Source organism: Phyllobates terribilis, unplaced genomic scaffold (assembly GCF_046119375.1).
Source record: "Phyllobates terribilis strain yellow unplaced genomic scaffold, ASM4611937v1 Scaffold_3__8_contigs__length_932513732, whole genome shotgun sequence".
Lineage (NCBI taxonomy): Eukaryota > Metazoa > Chordata > Amphibia > Anura > Dendrobatidae > Phyllobates > Phyllobates terribilis.
In genome coordinates this window covers 570,531,350-570,554,789 of record NW_027362763.1, presented here as the reverse complement: position 1 = coordinate 570,554,789, position 23,440 = coordinate 570,531,350, and the positions used below count along the sequence as shown (strand labels likewise).

The 23,440-nt window shown below is 39.6% G+C and overlaps 1 protein-coding gene across 2 annotated transcripts; it reads left to right on the top strand.

Moving 5' to 3' along the window:
* The first annotated feature begins 735 nt into the window (after positions 1–735).
* Positions 736–22,916, top strand: LOC141258242 (T-box transcription factor T-like). 2 transcript variants are annotated; one of them, XM_073673257.1, is made up of 8 exons: positions 736–941; positions 2,945–3,209; positions 3,327–3,461; positions 3,744–3,805; positions 10,398–10,456; positions 10,592–10,765; positions 22,364–22,496; positions 22,649–22,916. In XM_073673257.1, exons 1-8 carry the CDS (start codon positions 736–738, stop codon positions 22,914–22,916), a joined length of 1,302 nt encoding a protein of 433 aa, XP_073529358.1. The 2 variants fall into 2 exon arrangements, with proteins under 2 accessions (XP_073529358.1, XP_073529357.1); XM_073673256.1 differs by having other exon boundaries at positions 10,589–10,765.
* The last annotated feature ends 524 nt before the right edge of the window (positions 22,917–23,440 follow it).

Here is a 23,440-nt window from a genome sequence, read left to right as displayed (position 1 = left end):
AGCAGGTGGCTTGAAGTCATTGTCTCAGGAAAAATCAGTGAAAGATGCAGCGCTAAATTGGTGCCACATCATTTTAAGAGAATTGAAGCGCTCAGATCATAGTGTGATACAAGACCTTAGTCCAATGGTCAGCAATTGCAGCCTGACAGCTTGCTCCACAACAGCTGGAGGACTGAAGGTTTTGACCTCTGTCCTAGCAAGATCACACAGTATTACGCAATGATATTATATTATTATTTATATTGGACCTGGATATCTCCAGAATCCATGACTTTCAGGAAAAGAATTGCAAATTAAAATGTGACCAGGTGTCATCTTTACTTAATTGTCATTGGGCCTGACACACCATTTCCTCACTGCAGATCTGTCTTTGAAAAAGGTGCAAACATTTGGACATTTGCATAAAGTACCTCTCAGTTGCAATTAACTTCAGAAGATTATCACAGTGTGGAGGCTACACACCAGTCAAATTCAGTATTGACAAACATCAAAGGAAGTCCTAACCAATCACTGCTCTGCCTAGTTTGTGAGAGATGCCACCACCCCACCATGGCCATGGCTATTTATTGGAGTGTAAAGCAATGTAATGTTGATTAGTGAAACCTGTGCTGCTAAGGTCAAGTGGATTTACTATCTCCAAATAAATGATCTACTGATCACACATCTGACAGCGCCCTGATAAGACTTTTGGATCTGCAGAGATTTCATTTGTGGTGGAGGAACAACATTTGAGTGATGAGTTTAAGTGCAGCTGAGAGATGTGGAAAGAATTTACAGTACCGGGTAGATCATCTTCTCAGTGCAGTGGAACATGAGCTTCAGGCTGGCAGTGAGAAGGGGGACCCAACAGAAAGAGAACTCAAAGTGTCTTTGGAGGACCAAGAACTTTGGTTGCGATTTAAGGAGCTTACAAATGAGATGATTGTCACCAAAAATGGCAGGTAGGACTCTTATACTACGTAACTTACATACTTTAATCATGCTTATTCACATTACATAGATTGAAACCGATGATGACAGAAAAAGCATAGATTCTATTTTTTTGTCGTTTTTTATTTTATATTGACCAGTTATTGCCGCTTGTGTACATATTGATAAAAAAAAAAATCACTAAAGTGCTCTTTCTTTCTATTTTTTCTAACAATAACATGTAAAATAATATCTTGGGCTCTGTTCACATCTGTGTCATATACTCTCTTACAGATTCAGTTAAAAGAAGCTGAAACTGATAAGACTCCATTATAATCAGTGGGGTCTATCAGTCACTGTTAGTGTCTGTCATAGGAATGATCCGGTCATCATTCTTAGTGTTCTGCTAGTATGACAGAGTTGAACAATGGATATGAAGAATGCTGATGTGAACATTGCTTAGAAACCTCAGTATAGTTAAAAACTAACCACATGAATAAATAAATGTAAATATTAAGCTTAAAATTATGTTTAAGGACTCGGGAAGATTACATGGATTAATTAACTACATTATTTAAATGTAGTAGCATGTGTATAAATCATTAGTTTTGCTATATGTTACAATTATTTTTGAATTGAGTAATAATATGTATAATTACTAGTATAAATATATTCAATCTTAGAATGGAAGTGCATATAAACTATACTGTTGATACAGTATAAAATATAGGACAATAAACTTGGGGATCAGTTTTCTGTATTCCTTAAACTGGTCATATGCATGAGAGCTGTCAGCTCAACCAGCTAATAAAAATTCCTCACGACTCATGTAGACATTCACATTTAGGTTGACTGAACATTCTCAGTGAAGAGAAGGAGAAAACGTCATTGGTCTTTCTCCTAAATGTTAAAAATTGCAATGTCAGAGAATTTTGGCAGGCCTCCTGTAGACCTTTTCCAATGAAATATTGTGTTGATCATTTATTAAAATCAAAAAAATAACTTCAATCTTTGTATTGTTCCAGCATTGGCCACAAGAATAAATTTATCATGTGGCCAAAAGCACACAGATTTATTGAACAGCAAATTAATTCTTCTCAAATAGGCATATAATTATATTTGACACATCTTACAAGCCTTACCATGAGCCCCAATAAAAATTAGATGAATGTTACCCAAAACCTGCTGATTTCGGTGTCATTGGCCGACCATTTGATGTGTATTGCGCCCCATGACTCTCTCCTGTCAGGTGGATAGGGCAGTTGGCATTTCAAGATCCGATCCTATACTTTCAGGGGCGATAAGCCGCTGCTAGACTAGACGTGTCTGACTACAGCCTTCTCCTTTCTGCCCAAGTAGGAAATTTGGAAGAAATAGCTGCGTATGGCCAGCTTAAGTGCCAGGGCTACCTATATATTGTTACCTTGTTCATATTTAATTTTATTGCATTTAATTTTTCCTACCTACTTTTTGTAAAATGTTACATAGTTATCATGAAATCAGTGTGAAAATGTACCCAGTTAGAAAAAAATAATAACCAGAATGAGCGGGAGATAAAAATAATGGATTATATTAAAACTCATAAAATTATAAGGTTCTAGATTGATAACTATGACCATTTGCTGCCTATAGGCAGAGATCAGTGTCCATGGATTTCTGTGAATCCTATAAAGCTGTATTAAAAAAGTTCTTAGAGAAAACGTATTCCATCAGTAACAAAGTAATTAAAGCTACTTCACAGCCTATGAGTTGTTTGACCCCAAATTAAAGACAAAAGAAGATGCTGAGCTCAAAGGAAATTAACGGGGGAGAATAGTTAATTTCCTTTTTAACGCCACCTTTTGAATTACTTTATTTGTCTTTGGCTAAAAAGACACAGATAGGTACGTCCCACCCACCCATGGAGAACGTAAGTCATGGTGTGACCGTAGATAGTGTTTTCAATTTAATATCTCCTAAACTGTATATGATAGGACAGTCATTACATTACTTTTATATGTATGTGCTGTAGTAACACAATTTCTTTATATTGTAGGCGAATGTTTCCTGTGCTGAAAGTGAGTGTGTCTGGACTAGACCCTAATGCTATGTACACTTTCCTACTGGACTTTGTGTCAGCGGATAATCACCGGTGGAAGTATGTGAATGGTGAATGGGTTCCAGGAGGGAAACCTGAGCCTCAAGCTCCAAGCTGCGTCTACATCCACCCAGATTCCCCAAACTTTGGAGCCCATTGGATGAAAGACCCTGTTTCTTTCAGTAAAGTTAAACTTACTAATAAAATGAATGGTGGAGGCCAGGTAATATATTTTTATTATTACCATTAGTAATAATAATGCTAATAAGAATATCAGTAATAATAAAACTGTTGCTGCCTTTTCTTGTAAGCTTAGTCATTAATTCTTTTTTATTATCAGATTATGCTAAACTCATTGCACAAATATGAACCCAGAATTCACATCGTAAGAGTTGGTGGCCCTCATAGAATGATCACTAGCCACTCATTTCCAGAGACACAATTCATTGCTGTGACTGCATATCAAAATGAAGAGGTACACATCCTGGAAAATATATTTTACCCATTAACTATTAACAAATAAATGTAATATTACTTGTTCACACATTTACTTTCTGCATCATAATTTTCATAGAGAAAAAAAAATGTCTATGGTTTGTAAAAACCAATAAAACCATATCAACCCTATAAACTGTGGAATTAATAATAATCAACATGTTGTTAATTCATAATTAAAAAAATGGTTTATGTAGTGTAAATATTTTGTATTATATTTTATATGTAATGTCTGTACTTATGGCTTCTTTGTATATTTTAGATTACTGCTCTTAAAATAAAGCACAATCCTTTTGCCAAGGCTTTTCTGGATGCAAAAGAGAGGTATCCATTGTATGTTATTGTGTTGGAACTGTAGGTTTTTATATGAATTTGTTGCATTTACCTTCCGTGACATATTTTTATTTAAACCATCCTAGATATCTGTAAGAGACTGAGTTAGTTTGTTACTCATAATACTCCCATTAATTGGACATTCAGAACCTAAACTTAACAGATTTTACCTGCCCTGTAAATTTTAATATTATGCCAGATTTTTCCACTTTTATAGTTTTGTTGCATGAATCTGGGGTATAGCTAAACAAATTACCAAAGCATGCAAAAAAATGAATTTTCATAAAATACCACAAAAAAATGAAATAGTGACATTATAATAATACATATAATAAAGAAAGAATGGCAGTCACACGAGATACAGCACAGTAGGGTTATACATAGCACAAACCAACACATAGGCTAAAGTAAGCCAAATGATCAAAAGACCTGCCAAAAGGCTGACAGACTAATGTATCACTATAGTTGTGATAAAATATATCCCTGCCAAAGCACAGAACCCCGGTATAATGCAGAAGAAAAAATTAATTAGCTACATAGTGTGATACTGACCCTCTGGGTTAGAGCTCCAGCGCACCTTTCCCCTTTACTGTTTTTTTCAAGAGAAGGGCCTAGAGGTCAAGTCACATCTTGAATGCATTCTTCCTATTATCCCCTCTGGGACTCATGTATCCCTATGCACCCTAAGCACTCAATTGTGTCAGTGGTAGGGTAGTTAAAGGTTCACTTATGTGCAGCATCTGCCTGTGCATTCACTTGGTTTTAAATGAATAGTCAATAAAAGGCAGCTCCAAGAAAAATAAAAGACACCCAGGAATAGAGGAAAGAGGATTGTATTATTCCTAAAACAGATGCTGTACAGGTGTGTTTGGTAGGGTACAAATAATTAGAGCTGACTATAGAAAGTAACATAGTAACATAGGCTGAATAAAGACCTAGGTCCATCCAGTTCAACCATTCTCCCCCAATTGTGCTCCCTACACTAACACACTAATTTACTGGGACTAGGCCTCACAAATGTATTATTACCATTTTTATTATTGCTACACTATTACAATTAAAAATGAACAAGGTTATAATTTTTTAATCAGTTTTATACCTTGTATTACTCTTGTGATTCTAGTAATGGTATTACTAAAATCCTTTTGACTAAATCTGTTGATCCAGAAGAAGGCAAAAACCCCAGGACACATTCATCCAATTTGCATCAAAAAATCCTTCTTGACCCCGAGAAAAGGCGATCAGTCCTAGAACCCTGGATCGAACCTAATTATAATACTAGTTATGTAATTACTATTATTGTATTAAACGTACTACTATAGGTGTAATATTTTGTCTAATTTAACTGTAGCCCACAATGTTATGTGTATCAAGGACATCCCTTTTTTGAAATCCATCCCTTTTCTGAAAGCTGTTATAGTATCAGCCATTACTACCTCTTGTGGTAGGGAATTCCACAGCCCAACTGCTCTGACTTTAAAGAACCCTTTCCTGTTTAGGTGCTGGAATCGCCTTTCTTCCACCCATAATGAGTGCCCCCTGGTCCTTAGTATAGTCTTTGGAAGGAATAAGTTATCTGATAGTCCTTTGTACTAATCACACATATATCTATACATGTAAATGAAATCTCCTCTGAGGCGTCATTTTTCTAAGCTAAACAGTCTCAACTTTTTCAACCTCTCATCATATGAGAGTCCTTCCATCCCTTGTGATAATCTAGTTGCTCGCCTTTGAACTGACTCTAACTTCTGAATATGCTTTTTAAAATGTGGAGCCCAAAACTGGATCCCATATTCCAGATGTGGCCTCACCAGTGATTTATAAAGGGGTAACAGTACCTTGGGATCGCGGGATTTTATTTCTCTTTTTATACATCCTAAAATCTTATTTGCTTTTGCAGCTGCTGCTTGACATTGAGTATTGCTGCTCAACTTACTTGTAACCAGAATACCCAAGTCCTTCTCCTGTTCTGTAGTCCCGAGTACACTCCCATTTAATGTGTATGCAGCAATAGGATTACTCCGTCCTCGGTGCATTACTCTACATTTATCTACATTAAACCTCATTTGCCAAGTGTTTGCCAATTCAGTCATCTTATCCAGATCGTTGTGAAATATTGTAACATCAAGATCAGATTTTAATATCCTACATAGTTTGGTGTCATCTCTCAATTCCATCCACTAAGTCATTAATAAAAAGGTTAAAAAGAATCGGTCCTAGCACAGATCCCTGCGGCACCCCACTGCTGACTATATCGCATTTAGAGAATGTATCATTTATGACGACTCTTTGTTTCTTATCATTTAGCCAATTCCTTATCCATCTACATATTGTTCCCCCAACTCCTTGCTTCTGTAGCTTCTGTATAAGGCTGTTATGTGGTACAGTATCAAATGCCTTTGCAAAGTCCAGATAAAACACATCCGTCGCATTACCAACATCCAAATTTGCACTTACCTCCTCATAGAACCCCCAACATGTTTGATAGACACGACCTATTTTTCATGAATCCATGCTGATTATCACTTATTATATTATTCTCTGTGATATAACTATGCAGGTCATCTCTTATGATCCCGTCACAAACTTTGCACACTACTGATGTCAGACTTACCGGACGGTATTTACCTGGATCCCCCTTTTTACCTTTCTTAACCCTGCTGTTCTATTCCCATGTACTATACACTTGTATTGCTCCTGGGTCACTATGACCCGGTTTATTAAATCTTGATTTTAGATACTCTAACTCAATTATTGTTATACCTTTTGCCTACTAGACTGTATGGGCACATGTTTGGAAATAAAAAAACAAGAAAAATGAAATTGAAATCTTTATTTTTGTTTTTTTATTCAGAAAAAACTTAGTACGGCCTAACCAGTGATTTTCCAAGTTCTTCTATAAAGAGTATTTGTTTATGGAGTGTAGTGTAGTACACGTGTAGTGTAGTACATGTGTAGTGCACACCTAGTGATCTCTCTGGATGCGCTCTACATTCTAGTATAGACTGTGCACCAAAAATAATCAATATAAAGCCACTTTTATGGTGCGCAGATCTCAATGCATACACCCGGCAGAGCGCGTGTACGACCCCATTGAAATAATTTAGGAAATAAATAAATTGATATACAATGGTAGATGCAATAAATAGACCCAACTGAGGTTATAACTCCTTTATTTCACTGAAAATATGGCCTCACAGCTGTAAAAAATGATGCCGGGTCACTATGACCCGTACACGACAAGTGTACAAATCGGTGTGTAGCAAAAAGTAAACACACAAAAAAAAATACTCATAGATAGGTCCCCCCAAATGAGGAAAAGTCAAGCAATCTCAAGTTTTAGAAACTTATAGAAAAAAATCTACAGGGCCTCACAAATTCTCTACGGGTCACTATGACCCGAACAGAACAGCAGGGTTAAAGCAGCTATCCTCCAATCCTGTGGCACTACCCCTGTTACCAGAGAGTCTAAGAATGTGAGATACAGCAGCTTGTCAATTACTGAGCTTAATTCCCTCAGTATCCATGGATGAATACCATCTGGGCCAGGGGATTTATCAATGTTTAATTTGCTCAGTCGCAGGCGTAATTCTTTTTGTGTTAAACTAGTTATATTAGGTGGTGAACTTTGATTTTTGCCCTGTTGAAAGATCCCTGGAACGGACGGTTTGTTGGTGAACATGGAAGAAAAGTGGCTGTTTAATATCTCAGCCTTTTCTTTGTCCTCTATAATTATCTTCTTGTTATCATTTTTTAAGGGGCTGATACCATCTGATTTTTTCTTTTTGGCATTGATATATGTATAAAAAATTTTGGGATTTATTTTAATGTTTCTGGCGATTTGTTGCTCTGTAGATAATTTAGCTAGCTTGATTTCTTTTTTACATTTCTTATTTAGGTCTTTATACTCCTGAGGGGTGGTACTGTGGGGTTTTACTTTTGCCTGCCTCCAAAATAGTCCTGGTCATAGCTATTTTATCTCCATTGTAGCAGCCACTGTGCTCTCATAAGTAGAGATGATCAAATCTTCAGAAATTCAAATTTGCCAGATTCTACAAAATTTTATAAAAAATTAGATTAATGAGAAATAAATTTGCGAATTGTAGGCACTCCGATTGTCCTAAAAATATGTGTATAGCACTCTGAGGACTTATTTGCTTTTACACTACCTCGTCCATTGCCATTTTTTCTTTTACTACACATTTTATTACAGTTACAGTTCAACACTATAATTATTTTTGACAGTTATTGCTACCTCAATTATTTAACAATTGATAACAAGAATATAATAAGAAATGCTAGGTAGGTACATGTAAAAATAGCAAAATGTTACAGCAGGCCGCGGTATAGGTATGGCATGTACGGTTGACAAATTGGACTAGTAAAACAGGTGTGCAAAAACATTCAGACATAGTCATCCCTGTCTCCATTGGGGATCACAATCTAGATGCCCTATCAGTATATCTTTTGGAGTTTGGGAAGAATTCAGAAAAAATAGACAAAATCCATTCAAACACAGGGAGAACATATAAACTCCTTGGAGATGTTGTCCTTGGCGGGATTTGAACCCAGGGCTCCAGCGATGCAAAGCAACAATGATAACCACTGAGCCACCATGCTGCCCATATAACATGTACCTGCTGTGACTCAGATTAATTATACACCATATGTTTCATAATGCCCTTCACTTTCTCACCACTTACATGCTTGCTGTAGGCAAAAGAGGCCAACTGTTTCTTGCGTCTGATAGTATTATTGCCTAGTCAGCTGGTGCCAGTGGTGATGGTGATTCTGCTACTGCTAGCAGCACCCACATTCTTAGCTGTGGTATGTTTCTTTCTCTTTTACCATGCCCTATCCATTCCCATTGACACTTATTATTTTACCATACATTTTGTACAACATTCTGTTGACAATATTTTCAATCCCAATTAATCAAGCCATGACAAAAATTTTGCAAAAAGAGATGCTAGGCAGTAGGTCCACGTAAACAACGTAAAATGTGGTGAAAGGCTGCTGTGCATGTGTGGCATGTACAGTTGTCAAATTGGACAAGTAAAATAAATAGGTGTGCAAAAAAACAGATATGCAAGGTTAAATGTTTACCTCTTATTCTTTTTTTCCTATTTTTTTTTAACAAATTCACTCGCCCCTTCCAAAAATGGCAAAATAAGAAATGATAGCTAGGTGCATGACTAAAAAGCCAGCACTTGTAACAGGGTGCTGTATTGGTGTGGTGTGCATAAAATTTGACTAGTAAAATAGTTGTGCAAAAAAATAATTGCAACATCCACAGAGCCACAGGTGTGGATTTTACAAAAATTTCTTTTATGTTTTTCAAAACAATTATTTCCCCCTTTACTAAAATGCAAAAACTCTGTAAAGTTGCTTGTCACAAACAAGCACATTGTCTGTCACTGATTTTAGATTTTTTTCGGTAAAAACTCTTTGCTTCTGCTTTATATTACATTAAAGGGGATGTCAAGTACTTGGACAACACCTTCTGAATCCCCATGTTTTCCCCCTTCCTAGTAAAATGATAACACTGAAACTCACCTCTGGTGCTGGCGTTGTTAAAGCGGTGTCGGCACTGGCTCTCCTGAGGCTCGCGTGACATTATTATGTCACACGATCCCTGTGACCAATTAGTGCTTGTTTCACTCTCCTCTCCTTTGGACTGCAGCTCTTACTTCCTCCAGATGTCAATTACGTCCATAGAAGAGGAGAGTGAAGCAAGCGCTAATTGGCTGCAAGGATCATGTGACCTGTCACAATGTCACGTGCCAACACCGCTGGAACAGCGCCTTCCATTGGATGTGAGTATAACTGTTATTATTTTACTGGGGAGAAACATAGGGATTCAGAAGGGGTTGTTGTCAGAGTTGTACCCTGTACCTTTCAGAATGAAGAAAAAAATGTGTAATTGTAATTCGAATGCAGAAGGAAAAATGTCAGCTACTCCATATCACTAATGAATTACACTGAGTCTGGCATTACTGCTGCTGCCACCTCTTCTATCTCTTTTCCCTTGTCAATTGAATCATTATTCTCCGGCTATTACCCTCACTTGTCCCATGGTTTAGGGCTTTCTCTCACTATATGTATTAATGAGCTCTGAGCAGCGATGTCTTCTCACTGTCCTAAAATCACCCTAAGATGTCTGATGCATCCCTGCTTCAGCTTTTATACGAGCAATGATCAGCTCCTGAGTTGCTGCGCTATACATTATGCAATAGCTGCAAGGGATTATGGGGAAATCCATGCAGTTGCACTTAAGATTGTTTCAGCCCTCTGCGGCAGATATAATTTTCTGCAATTTGTTAAAAGGTGGCAGGTATTTTTGTAGTGATTCACACAAATCAAATTGCAAATTGTTCAGATTTGCTGGGACTTGCAGATTTCCAACAATTTAACTCAAACTCATCTTTATAAGTGTATCAATAGTCAAACCCTCAGCAATTGTAGAATCATGAAATGTGTCATGCCACCTATAGCTATTCATATAAATCCTACTTAAGAATGTGTTGTACATCATTGTACTGATGTTGTGCTGTAAACCCTAGATGAAATGTTCTGTTTTCAGAAGTGACCACAAAGAACTACTGGAGGAAGCTGGAGATGGTCAACAAGGTTACTCACAAAGTAAGTTGTAGCATACAGTTCTCCAAGTCATAGGAGAAATGTTATGACACTTTATTGAAGGCATACAACTGCAAGTTACTGTATATGTTGTACAAGGATGCTCATACTTAATTCATTTTCCTGTCATCTTAGTAGGTAGCTGGCTCATTCCAGCCTCTGGATCCTTATGCTCTCCTGCAAATCCCCATTCGCAATTTGGAGGCCCCATGGCCTTATCGTCTCCTCATGGCTGTGATCGTTACTCCTCTCTGCGGAATCCCCGGACAGGTCCATACCCAAACCCATATTCTCACAGAAACAATTCTCCAAGTGAGTATTGTACATAAAAAAATGTACAATTAGTTTTTTACTTACTACCTAATTATAATCTATTACATGTATGGCTTAAGCCTCTATAAAGAAATGGTGTATAGCCAAATATGTAAGTTAGATATATAGCCCTTTAAGAATAAATACAAAGTTAAAAAACACATCACACTGAAAACGGTGCAGACTGAGACAACAGGAGGAGACAAACGACAGGATCTACATGTTAATAATGTAGAATGTATACCATCAGAAAGTTAGACCAATGGACATATACTAGAGATGATTGAATCGATTTGATGATCTATGCTTATCGAATTCGAGTCAAATCTTATGGTATTCACAGGTGAATTCAATTATTTTGCGATTCAAAAAAAGTCTGTACTTTTTTTTACACATTGCAGAAGATTGCATCAGCCACAGAATGCTGACATGACTTCAGGCGCGACAGCACAGACTTCCTCATAATGCCTTGCAGGTATCATATCATATGGTATAGTATAGACAATAAGGAGGGACTATAATAGCTTGTATAAAAACCTAAGCAGAAAATGCAGCAGACATTTTAGAGTGATTTTAGGATAGTAAGAGGGTGTTCACATCCCAATAATACGTGCAGGAAGAGAAAGTCCTAAAACCCAGATAGTAACTAACCCAGACAATAATGTGTTGCATAACTGCAGCACTGAAGAAGATGAGTGTAGTAGTTTGTGAATAATACAGGGTATAAATTGATATTGGGAGAGAGCTAGGAGAAGCATAACTGGTATTTGTATTAGAATTACAATAGCATTTTTTTTTTTCGTTTTTAATGTAATAGAAAGCAGAATCAAGACAGCACAATAGTTTTTACAAAAATAAAAAAAAATCATCTGTGTCAGATGGTATTCTTGCTTGTCACAAGTGACTTTTCTGAATTTCTTTTCTTGTGAAGAAAATAATATAAAATCCAAATATTTAATTTGTGTGTGTCTAATTCTTAAAGTAAGCTTATCGCAATCAATATTTTATTTTGTACATCTGATTTACTCGTCAAATTTTTCATTTGCACATGCCACAACAATATAGCACCCTGTAGAGGGTGCTGGCTTTTTGGTTATGTACCTACCTAGCATTTCTTATTTTGCCATTTTTGGGAAGTGGTTGAATTATGTTGAAAACAAAATATAAAAAAAATGTCTGATTGTTTTACTAGTCCAATTTGTCAACCGTACATGCCATAGCTATACTGCGGCCTGCTGCAACAATTTGCTATCTTTACATGTACCTACCTAGCATTTCTTATTACATTCTTATTATCAATTGTTAATTAATTAAGGTTGCAATAACTGTCAAAAATAAGTGTTGAACAAAATGTATAGTAAAAGAAAAAATGGCAATGGATGAGGTAGTGTAAAAGCAAATAAAACTTATACTAAGACTAAGAATGTGGGAAGCACTAGCAGAAGCACTACCACCATCACTGGCACCAGTGGTCTGGGCAATAGTACTACCAAACACATGCCCCAATTGGCCTTTTGCCTCCAGGAAGTGCAGGAAGCAGAGAGCATTATGAAATATATGGCACATCACTTACAGTATCTCAATCAAAGCAGGATGATGTTATCTCTTACCCAGGGGTGTAACTACAATATGTGCAGGTGTTGCAATCGAACTCGGGCCCCAAAAGTCCCTTTTACCTTTACAAAAATGCAAAAAAAGATTTGAAATAATTGAGGGCCCTGTTGGGGCTCTTGCATTGGGGCTCATGAGTTTCAAATTACGCCACTGCTCTTACCCCTTCACGACATATAATGTACATTTTTGTCATATGTCGTGTCCCTGCCTTTGATGTACATCTTGCTCGCACGTGGATGTCAACCTGTTAAATGCCGCTGTCAATCTCTGACAGTGGCATTTAAAACACTCCTACAGGGGGGCGCACGATTCCACGCGCTCATCGGGACACCCGCGACGTGATCGCAGGGGGCTGATGGGTTACCATGACAGCTGGAGGTCTGCTGAAGACGTCTGCACTTGTCATGACGATTCTACTATGAAAGCCAGAATTTAGTTGGTGTTCATAGGAGACTGTGATATTAGCTATACATAACTGTGCACAACGATCAGATGATCGCAGATTCAAGTCCCCTAATGGGACTATTAAATGCAATAAAAAGTTAAAAAAAAAAAAAAAAGTCTTTTAAAAATGTTAAAATAAAAAAAATAAAAAAGTTCAAATAATTTTTCTTTTGCCTCATTAAAAGTAACTTAGAAAAAAATACACAAATACACAAATGGCGATACAAGCAAAGGTTTTTTTTTTTTCATTTACAAATTTATGATTTTTTTTTTTACCACTTAAAGGGGCTGTGACACCATATAACATGTAGGTAATGCTGCAGACACTTTTGTAATGTAAATCTAATACAAATTATGCCCCATTCAATTGATATGCACCTTTGAAGTGTCATATAGCACCCACTAGCGTTAGCACTACTGGCTTCTATGTCCATCTGCCTAATCCTCGTACTAATGGCCAGGCATGCACCGGTCCCTCTCTCTTGAAATGGTCGCCTCAGCCATGAAGGAGAATCCCTCCGCCCCAGCCAGCCAGATCTCATCCAGCTGACTGAAAGCTGTTATGAGCGGGCAATCATCTAAAGTAACAGCGCCTTCCGCCTCCTTCTTCATGGTGAGGAGAGCTAAATTGCAGTGAAATTCTGAAAGAAAACACAATTCTGCCGTTATTGCTTGGGAATTATTTTTATGGCGTACATTGTGTTGTAAAAATGACTTCACCATATGATTCTCCTCATCAGATTACAGTGACACTAAACTTGTCCAATTTTTTTATTACTTTAGTGTTGAAAAGAAAATCAGAACTTTGAAAAAAAATATTTTGGGGGGTGTGTTGCCATTTTCCAGGACTCATAGCATTTTAAATTTTTGGTCATTGGAGCTATGTGAGGGCTTATTTTTTGCAGGGCGAGACAATGTTTTTATTGATACCATTTTGGGACACATATTATATTTTCATTACTTATTACAGCATTTTTTGTAGTAGTGTAGCGAGCAAAAATTTAGATTTTTTTTTTGTTTACGGTGTTATCAGCCGGGGCTCATTTTTTAAAATATTTTAATAGATTGGACTTTTCTGGACATGACGACACCAAATATGTTTTTTTTATTTTTTTCATCTTTAAGAACTAAATTTAAGGCTTTTAGAAAGGCCATATGACCAAAACATTACCTGATTTTGTTTCCTCCCTATTGTGATGTTTTAACTATTTTGAAATAAAGACTGGATATTTACAAGGATCCCTTATGGTGCCTCAGATAGCTTTGGATTTTCTACTGCTTCTGGACCTGTTAGGAGGCCCTGCCAAGTAGCACAATTCTTTTCAATGGTGCATGGGAATTCTATGTTAGGCCTCCTTCACACGTCCTGATATTAACGGTACTGAAAATACCAACACCGTTGTTGTCCGTGAGCAACGTATGTGTGGCATCTGTGTGCCGCATCAGTATCACCCATACCGGCGCCTGGGAAAAAGCAGTACAGTCAGTGCTGTTCACAGGCATGTGGTGCTAAAGCCAGCTCTCAACGTTGTCACCTGGTGTCTCGGTGATCAGCGAGACCAGGCGACGCTGATGGGAGCTGGAGTCAGCACCCGCTGTGTGTATATTGTGTATTAAATAAATAAATAAAAAAATGGCATGCCATCCGCCTTCATTTTCCTAACCAGCTGAGAGAAAGCCAACAGCTGATGGCTAAAGTTAATATTCTGGGAAATTGGCCAATAGCCATAAAGGTTCCCAGGCTATTAAGAACAGCTCACAGCTGTTTTCTTAGCATTTACTGGTTAATGAATGGGATACCCCCCCAAAAAAATGATGTAGGGTTCCCCTATTATTACTAATCAGCATAGGCTAAACAGACAGATGGGGCTTGTATTAATAGCCTGGGAAGGGGCCATGGATATTGGCCCCCTTCCAGACTAAAAACATCAGCCCTCAGCCGCCCCAGAAATGGTGCATCAATAAGATGCTCCAAATCTCGCGCCAAACCTCGTCTCTTCCCACTTGCCCTGGTGCAGTGGCAAGTGGGGTAATTTTTGTGCAGTTGATGTCAGCTTTGTAATGTCAGCTGACATCACGCCCAGTTGTTAGTGTTGGAGAGGCGTCTATTAGACACCCCCATTATTAACCCCGTAAGTTTAAGTTAGGAAATACAGAGTAAAGTCCTTTATGTGAAATAAAAACTCCTCAATCCTCTTTTACCCATTTATTATTTTCAAAATAAAAATAAAAAAACAAAGACATCTTGTCCGCCGATAATCCATATGTCCCACAAAGAGCCCAACTCAGCTACATCTGAATGCATTGCTGAGTGGTGACATCATGCGACCGCTCAGCCCCACATCCAGGATACAGTGAGCTGAGCATGAGAATGCACCTTCAGTGACCAGAAGTGACGTAATTGAGGTTACTGCCAGTCACAGGCAGCTGCGTTCCCGCGGTCAGCTCTGTGTGAGCTGACCTATGAACTGCGTTAACCTTACGGACTTCACTGCTAACATTGTAAAAAAAATGACATGTCTGCGGGTTTTTCACACAGACACGCAGACAGTGTGAAAAACCTGACAGGTGCGCACCACCATTGAATACAACGGGTGTGCGTGTGCCTATGCTTGTTCACATGATTTATTTCCAAAGCCTATTTTGCCACAATTTTCACAAAATGTTGTTAAAATGACTCCTTTTTACCATGTTTTTGGAAAATGGCAACAAAAAATGTCAGTTTATGCTGTGTATTTAGGAACGAATATCATTATTTGCAAAACTACAATGTAAATAAGTTCCATGGGAAAAGTAGCAAAAGAGTATTAAAAGTATTTGAAGCAGTTTTAGATGTGGATTTTGAAATGGATCTGCCTCAAAATCCTGGTCAAAATTCTCCATGTGAACCTAGCATATTGAATAAGATTTTAAAATCTCATTCATAAGTGTGTTTTTTTTATTGTGTTGCATTTTTTTTAACTGTGGCTAGTTTTTTTTTTTTTTTTTTAAAAAGCAACATTTCATCAATTCTTAAGATATTTTCACAAATTACAATTGCCACAATTTTGTTGCAATTATTGAAAATTGCGGCAAAAAAATGAAACACGAATGCTTGATGTGAACACACCTTATGGGTTTATTGTGCAGAGCGCAGGATAAGGTGAGAAAGTGAGGTAGACTGCTGATTTAGCCATAAATAGCCTAGTGACTAGGATAATTAATTTCCTTTTTAAAACAGAAGAAAGTGAAAGATAATTATCAAGCAAAAAACAAATCTTGCTTGTGTAGCCCTGCCTCATATTAAATATCCCCTTAAAGGGAGCCGCTCACGTGAAGAAAAAAGCTTTTAACCTGCAGATATTTGGTTAATCTGGAACACTGCCAGGAGGAATAAAGTTCATTTCCTCCCGGCAGCGGGGCTCTCGGTGTGGGTATCGGGCAGGTTCAGAATGCTATTTACCTGCATATTAGCCCTCCATAAAGCTTGCAAACCCTCTGAAGCTGCTATTATGCTGGGTCTAGTCCACTTCAGTGCTACTGTGCTCCTATGATTCTGCAGAGGCAAAACTGCCTCTGCTTGTAGCATCAGAGTGCACAGTTGCAGTCAACAGCGCAACAATGTTGTTAGTCTGAGCGGCCAAATAAGCAAGAGCCCACTGTCCCCAGCCAAAGACAGAAGAAGAAAACCATATGCAGTAATGTGCTGATGCAGCAGCAAATAAAGTTGCTCATTCTGGAATATATAATTAACTACTAAGGTGCTCACTGGGTCATTACCCAGGTGGAGAGCCCACACAGAGATGTTTTGCCTCCTTTGACTGAAACCATGCTTACGCCTCTGTGTTACAAAGTTAATCAACTTCTATTTTCTTAGCATCTATAATCAATTACTATGTTGACCAAATATTCATGAGCAATTGGCTTATGAGCCCCTTACTCTTTATTTATATACAGTGGTGGCCAAAAGTATTGGCACCCCTGCAATTCTGTCAGATAATACTCCGTTTCTTCCTGAAAATGATTGCAATCACAAATTCTTTGGTATTATTTTCTTCATTTAATTTGTCTTCAATGAAAAAACACAAAAAGAATTGTCCTAAAGCCAAATTGGATATAATTCCACACCAAACCTAAAAAAGGGGATGGACAAAAGTATTGGCACCCTTTGAAAAATCATGTGATGCTTCTCTAATTCGTGTAATTAACAGCACCTGTAACTTACCTGTGGCACCTAACAGGTGTTGGCAATAACTAAATCACACTTGCAGCCAGTTAACATGGATTAAATTTGACTCAACCTCTGTCCTGTGTCCTTGTGTGTACCACATTGAGCATGGAGAAAAGAAAGAAGACCAAAGAACTGTCTGAGGACTTGAGAAACCAAATTGTGAGGAAGCATGAGCAATCTCAAGGCTACAAGTCCATCTCCAAAGACCTGAATGTTCCTGTGTCTTCCGTGCGCAGTGTCATCAAGAAGTGTAAAGCCCATGGCACTGTGGCTAACCTCCCTAGATGTGGACGGAAAAGAAAAATTGACGAGAGATTTCAATGCAAGATTGTGCGGATGGTGGATAAAGAACCCGACTAACATCCAAACAAGTTCAAGCTGCCCTGCAGTCCGAGGGTACAACAGTGTCAACCCGTACTATCCGTCGGCGTCTGAATGAAAAGGGACTGTATGGTAGGATACCCAGGAAGACCCCACTTCTTACCCCGAGACATAAAAAAGCCAGGCTGGAGTTTGCCAAAACTTACCTGAGAAAGCCTAAAACGTTTTGGAAGAATGTTCTCTGGTCAGATGAGACAAAAGTAGAGCTTTTTGGGAAAAGCATCAACATAGAGTGTACAGGAAAAAAAAAGAGGCATTCAAAGAAAAGAACACGGTCCCTACAGTCAAACATAGCGGAGGTTCCCTGATGTTTTGGGGTTGCTTTGCTGCCTCTGGCACTGGACTGCTTGACCATGTGCATGGCATTATGAAGCCTGAAGACTACCAACAAATTTTGCAGCATAATGTAGGGCCCAGTGTGAGAAAGCTGGGTCTACCTCAGAGGTCATGGGTCTTCCAGCAGGACAATGACCCAAAACACACTTCCAAAAGCACTATAAAATGGTTTGAGAGAAAGCACTGGAGACTTCTAAGGTGGCCAGCAATGAGTCCAGACCTGAATCCCATAGAACACCTGTGGAGAGATCTCAAAATGGCAGTTTGGAGAAGGCACCCTTCAAATATCAGGGACCTGGAGCAGTTTGCCAAAGAAGAATGGTCTACAATTCCAGAAGAGCATTGTAAGAAACTCATTGATGGTTACCGGAAGCGGTTGTTCGCAGTTATTTTGGCTAAAGGTTGTGCAACCAAGTATTAGGCTGAGGGTGCCAATACTTTTGCCTGGCCCATTTTTGGAGTTTTGTGTGAAATGATCAATGATTTGATTTTTGCTTCATTCTCTTTTGTGTTTTTTCCTTGCAAGCAAATTAAATGAAGATAATAATACCAAAGAATTTGTGATTGCAATCATTTTAAGGAAGAAACTGAGTATTATCTGACAGAATTGCAAGGGTGCCAATACTTTTGGCCACCACTGTAGTTACATACTTACATAATTACATAGTAAGGTTGAAAAAAGACATCAAGTTCAACCAAGTGATAGGAAAGGGCAAAGGGAAGGGGCACATGCACACCCACAATGCATGATCCAGTCCACTCCAAAAGAACTAATCTCTCCTTCCTGATCCCAATTATTGAGCAACTGGACCAAACATTCAGGAAAGAAGTTTATACATTTACCTGCTGTGACCAGGTCCTGAGGTAGGCTATTCCACAAATTAATAGTTCTTATGGTAAAGAAGGCCTGTTTCCTCTGCAGGGTGAACCTTTCTTTCTCCAGACAGAAGGAGTGCCCTCTTGTCTTTGAATGGGTATTACATGAAACAGCTGTTCACAAATTATTTGTATGGGCCATTTATGTACTTGTACAAGTTAATCATATTCCCACCTTAGACATCTCTTCTGAAGAATAAATAAATGTAATTTGTTTAATTTTTCCTCATTACTAAGCTCCTCCATGTCCCCTACCATTTTGTGGCTCTTGTATCCTTTCTAACTCTATGACATATTCCAGATGAGGTTGCACTAACTCTTTGTAAAGTGGTAGTATTACATTTCTTAGGATCTGTCTTGCTTTCCTTGGCTACCTGCTACTTCTTCATTTCTTATGATTATGTTAGGGGTCACTGATGAACCTGTACCATGTACAGGGAAAATGCGTCAGTGCCCCTGATGCATAGTTTTGGTTCTTTGGGACTACTATTTGGCTTTTGATTTCCTGCTGTTTGTAATGTGATTGTATTATGAGTATAGTGCATGTTTTACTATCTTCTAATACTGATGATCTACTATACTACTAATATACTACTTGTAACATACCTGGCGGCGTCCTTGCATAGTGGTCCATCTCCCACTGTGCAAGAGCGCGCACTTGATCTCCAGTCCAGGGTGTCTCTCTGGCTTCCCTCCATGCTGTCTGTTTGCTTCTGTGTCTGCTGCTTAAGGGCGGCGCCCGATCACTTCCTGCTTTTTGTACCTGCTGCAGGCACACCCTTTGTGCGTCCTCAGCCTATTGCTGTCTGTCACCTGGTATTTAAACCAGCTGCCCCATTAACCCATGCCTGAGCATCTTGCCCTGTCAGTTGGCTTTTGTCTCTGACATGCCAGGTCCTGTCTATGTTACCTGTCTTGCAGTATCTGTTCCCATGTCTGTACTGTGTCCTATCTGTGTACCTTAACCTGCAGTCTGTACTCGTTCCTTGCCTGTTCGTTCTGCCTTCCTGGAGGCTGTATTTCCAGGCCAGTCTGAACACGCTCCTTGCCTGTTCGTCCCGCCTCTCTGGGGGCCATATTCCCAGACCCGCTCCTGTATCCCGCTGCAGTGTCGGTCTCCTCCGTACACTCAGTTCCAGTCTGAACTCTCTCCTATCTTTTACCTGTTTTTTCTCTATGTCCGTTCCTTTCCTTTTTCTGCAGAGTCTGAACTCGTACCTACTCCTGCTCGTTGTCACTGTACTTCCGTTTGTGAGTTTGTGGTCCACTCGCTACTTCTCTGCAAGTACCCTGTGGGTATCTGGTTCTGCCTTTCCCTTCTAGTCTGTTCCGTGTGAACAGAGCCCTGTTCCTTCCGCGTCTGCGGTTTTCGCTTTGCTCTGCTCTGTCCACCGCGTCTGCGGTTTTCGCTTTGCTCAGCTCTATCCGCCGCGTCTGCGGTTTTCGCTTTGCTCAGCTCTGTCCGCCGCGTCTGCGGTTTTCGCCTTGCTCAGCTCTGTCCGCCGCGTCTGCGGTTTTCGCTTTGCTCAGCTCTGTCCGCCGCGTCTGCGGTTTTCGCTTTGCTCAGCTCTGTCCGCTGCGTCTGCGGTTTTCGCTTTGCTCAGCTCTGTCCGCCGCATCTGCGGTTTTCGCTTTGCTCAGCTCTGTCCGCCGCGTCTGCGGTTTTCGCTTTGCTCAGCTCTGTCCGCCGCGTCTGCGGTTTTCGCTTTGCTCAGCTCTGTCCGCCGCGTCTGCGGTTTTCGCTTTGCTCAGCTCTGTCCGCCGCGTCTGCGGTTTTTGCTTTGCTCAGCTCTGTCCGCCGCGTCTGCGGTTTTCGCTTTGCTCAGCTCTGTCCACCGCGTCTGCGGTTTTCGCTTTGCTCAGCTCTGTCCACCGCGTCTGCGGTTTTCGCTTTGCTCAGCTCTGTCCACCGCGTCTGCGGTTTTCGCTTTGCTCAGCTCTGTCCACCGCGTCTGCGGTTTTCGCTTTGCTCAGCTCTGTCCACCGCGTCTGCGGTTTTCGCTTTGCTCAGCTCTGTCCACCGCGTCTGCGGTTTTCGCTTTGCTCAGCTCTGTCCACCGCGTCTGTGGTTTTCGCTTTGCTCAGCTCTGTCCACCGCGTCTGCGGTTTTCGCTTTGCTCAGCTCTGTCCACCGCGTCTGCGGTTTTCGCTTTGCTCAGCTCTGTCTACCGCGTCTGCGGTTTCGAATTTGTCTCCCAGTCTGTACTGGACCCTACCCAGCTTGTGCTCTAGTCTGCCTGTTCCTGTATTCCCCGGTGTGGGTCAACAGCCGTGTCCGGAGTCTGACCTGGAGTAGACCCTGGTTCCTCTGCTCGGTTCCTCCCTGGTGCACTGGCGTCGTATGCCGTCGTGCGACCTTGGTCGGATCGGGCAGATACTTAGTTACGCCCCTCCAGGCACTCTCCGGTTCATGGCACAGTGGAATCACTACATAAACACGCACACGCCAGTCAGTCCGGGCGTGTGCATTACACTACTACTGTATACTAATTATAACTATCGGTCGTGTTACAATAATGGTTTCTGTTTTTGTAGCCCGGACATTCTTCTAGACAAGTGTTTCACAAACCCCATCCTCACGGCCCCCAACGGGTCATGTTCTCAGGATTTCCTTAGTATTACACAGGTGATGGAAGTATCATCAAGGCATCAGGAATCTCTCACCGGTCAACACTATGGAAATCCTGAAAATATGACCTGTTGGGAGCAGTGAGCACTGGAATTTGGGAAACACTGTTATAGACTCATTGCTTTTTATATTTATCCATCTAAAAATTAGGTTAGGGTATAAGTTTTATAGATGCGGTGATACTATTTAAATTTTTTTTATTGTATTTCTTTTGTCTTTTTAGGAGACTTGAACCTGCGATTGCAGTATATAGGACATATCACAATCTCGTATGAAGCTCAGCCTGCAGCTGAGCTTCACAATAGAGCAATAATGACAGCAAAGGGGGCCTTCAGCAGGCCCATGAATGCCATTGTATCCCACCAATACCATGCAATCACATCTTGGGGGGGCTGGCAACGGCATTTAGCTCATGGCAACTGCCCAATGTAAATTCCGCAGTCAGAGATGGACAATGTCATCCCAATGGTTAAAATCATCAGTCGCAGCTTAGCTGCGGTTACACACAGATATCAGCTCTGTAACAGCAAAATGCTCATCTCGTCTCATTGAAGAAGCAGCCCTGATTAGTGTAGATCAGAGATCTTTGCTGTGATTTGTTTGTTGCTGCCTGTCTCTGTATACTCATATGGCTGCCCCCTCCAATTTCCATCTAAACTGGGTTTGATTATTATCCATATTAGTTTTTACTTGCCAAGTTGATGAGGACGCACTCACAAAATGGATGCAAAAAATTTGAGTGTATTCATTTTATTTAAGGCATGAAAAAGGCAAATAGCCAAGTGTTGCATCCACTGGAATAAAAACATACTTTTTTGCATCTATTTTGTGAGTGCGGCCTCCAGGGACTTATACTCTTTTCTCCCTGGAGTGCTAGTCACCATCCTCTTTTTTTTTTTTTGGCTAAGTTATTTTCTGCTCTAATATGAACCTCCGCATCTGGCCTATACAAGTCAGCATTCAAGTTTTAATAAGATTTGTTTTTTTCCCTAGACATAACATTTTAAATAAAACATTTTAGCAGGTATAAAGTAATAGCATAGTAATATTCATTGCTATGGTAAGATTTGTGCTGCTTCTATACTCACCTTTGTTTTCTGATTTTCAGCAACTATTCAGGATAACTCATCTTCCTGTCTGTCTATGCTCCAGCCGCATGATAACTGGTCTAGTCTTCAAATGCCTGCTCATACTGGAGTGCTCCCAATGACCCATACCACAGGATCCTCAAGTGCTACTAGGTAATATCTATCTATTCTATTCTAGATCTATCTATCATTCTATCAGAATTAGATCTATTTTATTAAATGTAAGAAAATGTTACAATTTGAATGATCACAGTACAATATAGTTTCCCGGATAGTCTAATAATATCAATTTTTACATTTTACAGTCAGTATCCAAATTTGTGGTCTGTGAGCAACAGCACCATCTCTCCAGTTTCTCAGTCTGGAGGAATCGTTAATGGCTTAGGCTCACAGTACTTACGAGGATCTACAGCTCATTACTCATCTCTCTCACACGGAGTGCCCTCCCCATCCTCAGGATCTCCGTTATACGATCATGGAGGAACAACAGATATTGTAGAGAATCAATATGAAGTCACAAGCCATTCTAGGATATCATCACCGTGGACTCCAGTCCCACCAACTTCAATGTAAAATCAAACCTTATATGACTTGGTAGGCCAAACAGCCATGTATTCAGACATGGTTCTTCAAGGCCAGAGGAAATCTTGGGGTACTCAGGCATGGTATTCTTCCTGAAGAACAGAGTACTGAATCATGCTGTTCAGAGTGTCAAAATATTGATTTCAAAGTGAGAACATGTAAGCCTACATAGAGTCTGAAACCTAAGCAAATTCATCTGCCAAGAAAGACATAGTTACCATGTATTGCTACAATTACTTTGTAGATGAATACAACTGCTATATACTGCAGACCCAGAGGAATATTTATTTAATGGACTAAGATAGGTGTTATAGTTCTTTTCATCATTGAAAAATCCAATAATACTCCATCTATTTATTTATAAAGTAAAAGTCAAAATGTCTTATGAAATGTCTCATTTGTAGCAACTCCACAAAACTTTCTTAAAGGTTTCCATAATGTGTTTAGCAACCTTACTATGTTGGTCTAACTGTTTGGTTATTGTGTCAAAACAAATATAGGTTACAGAAGAGAAG

What these genes read in the sequence shown, in the direction of transcription:
- LOC141258242 (XM_073673256.1), top strand. Translation starts at nt 736, where the DNA reads ATGAGTTTAAGTGCAGCTGAGAGATGTGGAAAGAATTTACAGTACCGG. An exon ending in TCAACAAGGTTACTCACAAA is followed by an intron (nt 10,457 to 10,588) that starts GTAAGTTGTAGC and finishes CTGTCATCTTAG; the next exon opens with TAGGTAGCTGGCTCATTCCA. An exon ending in TCACAGAAACAATTCTCCAA is followed by an intron (nt 10,766 to 22,363) that starts GTGAGTATTGTA and finishes TCTGATTTTCAG; the next exon opens with CAACTATTCAGGATAACTCA.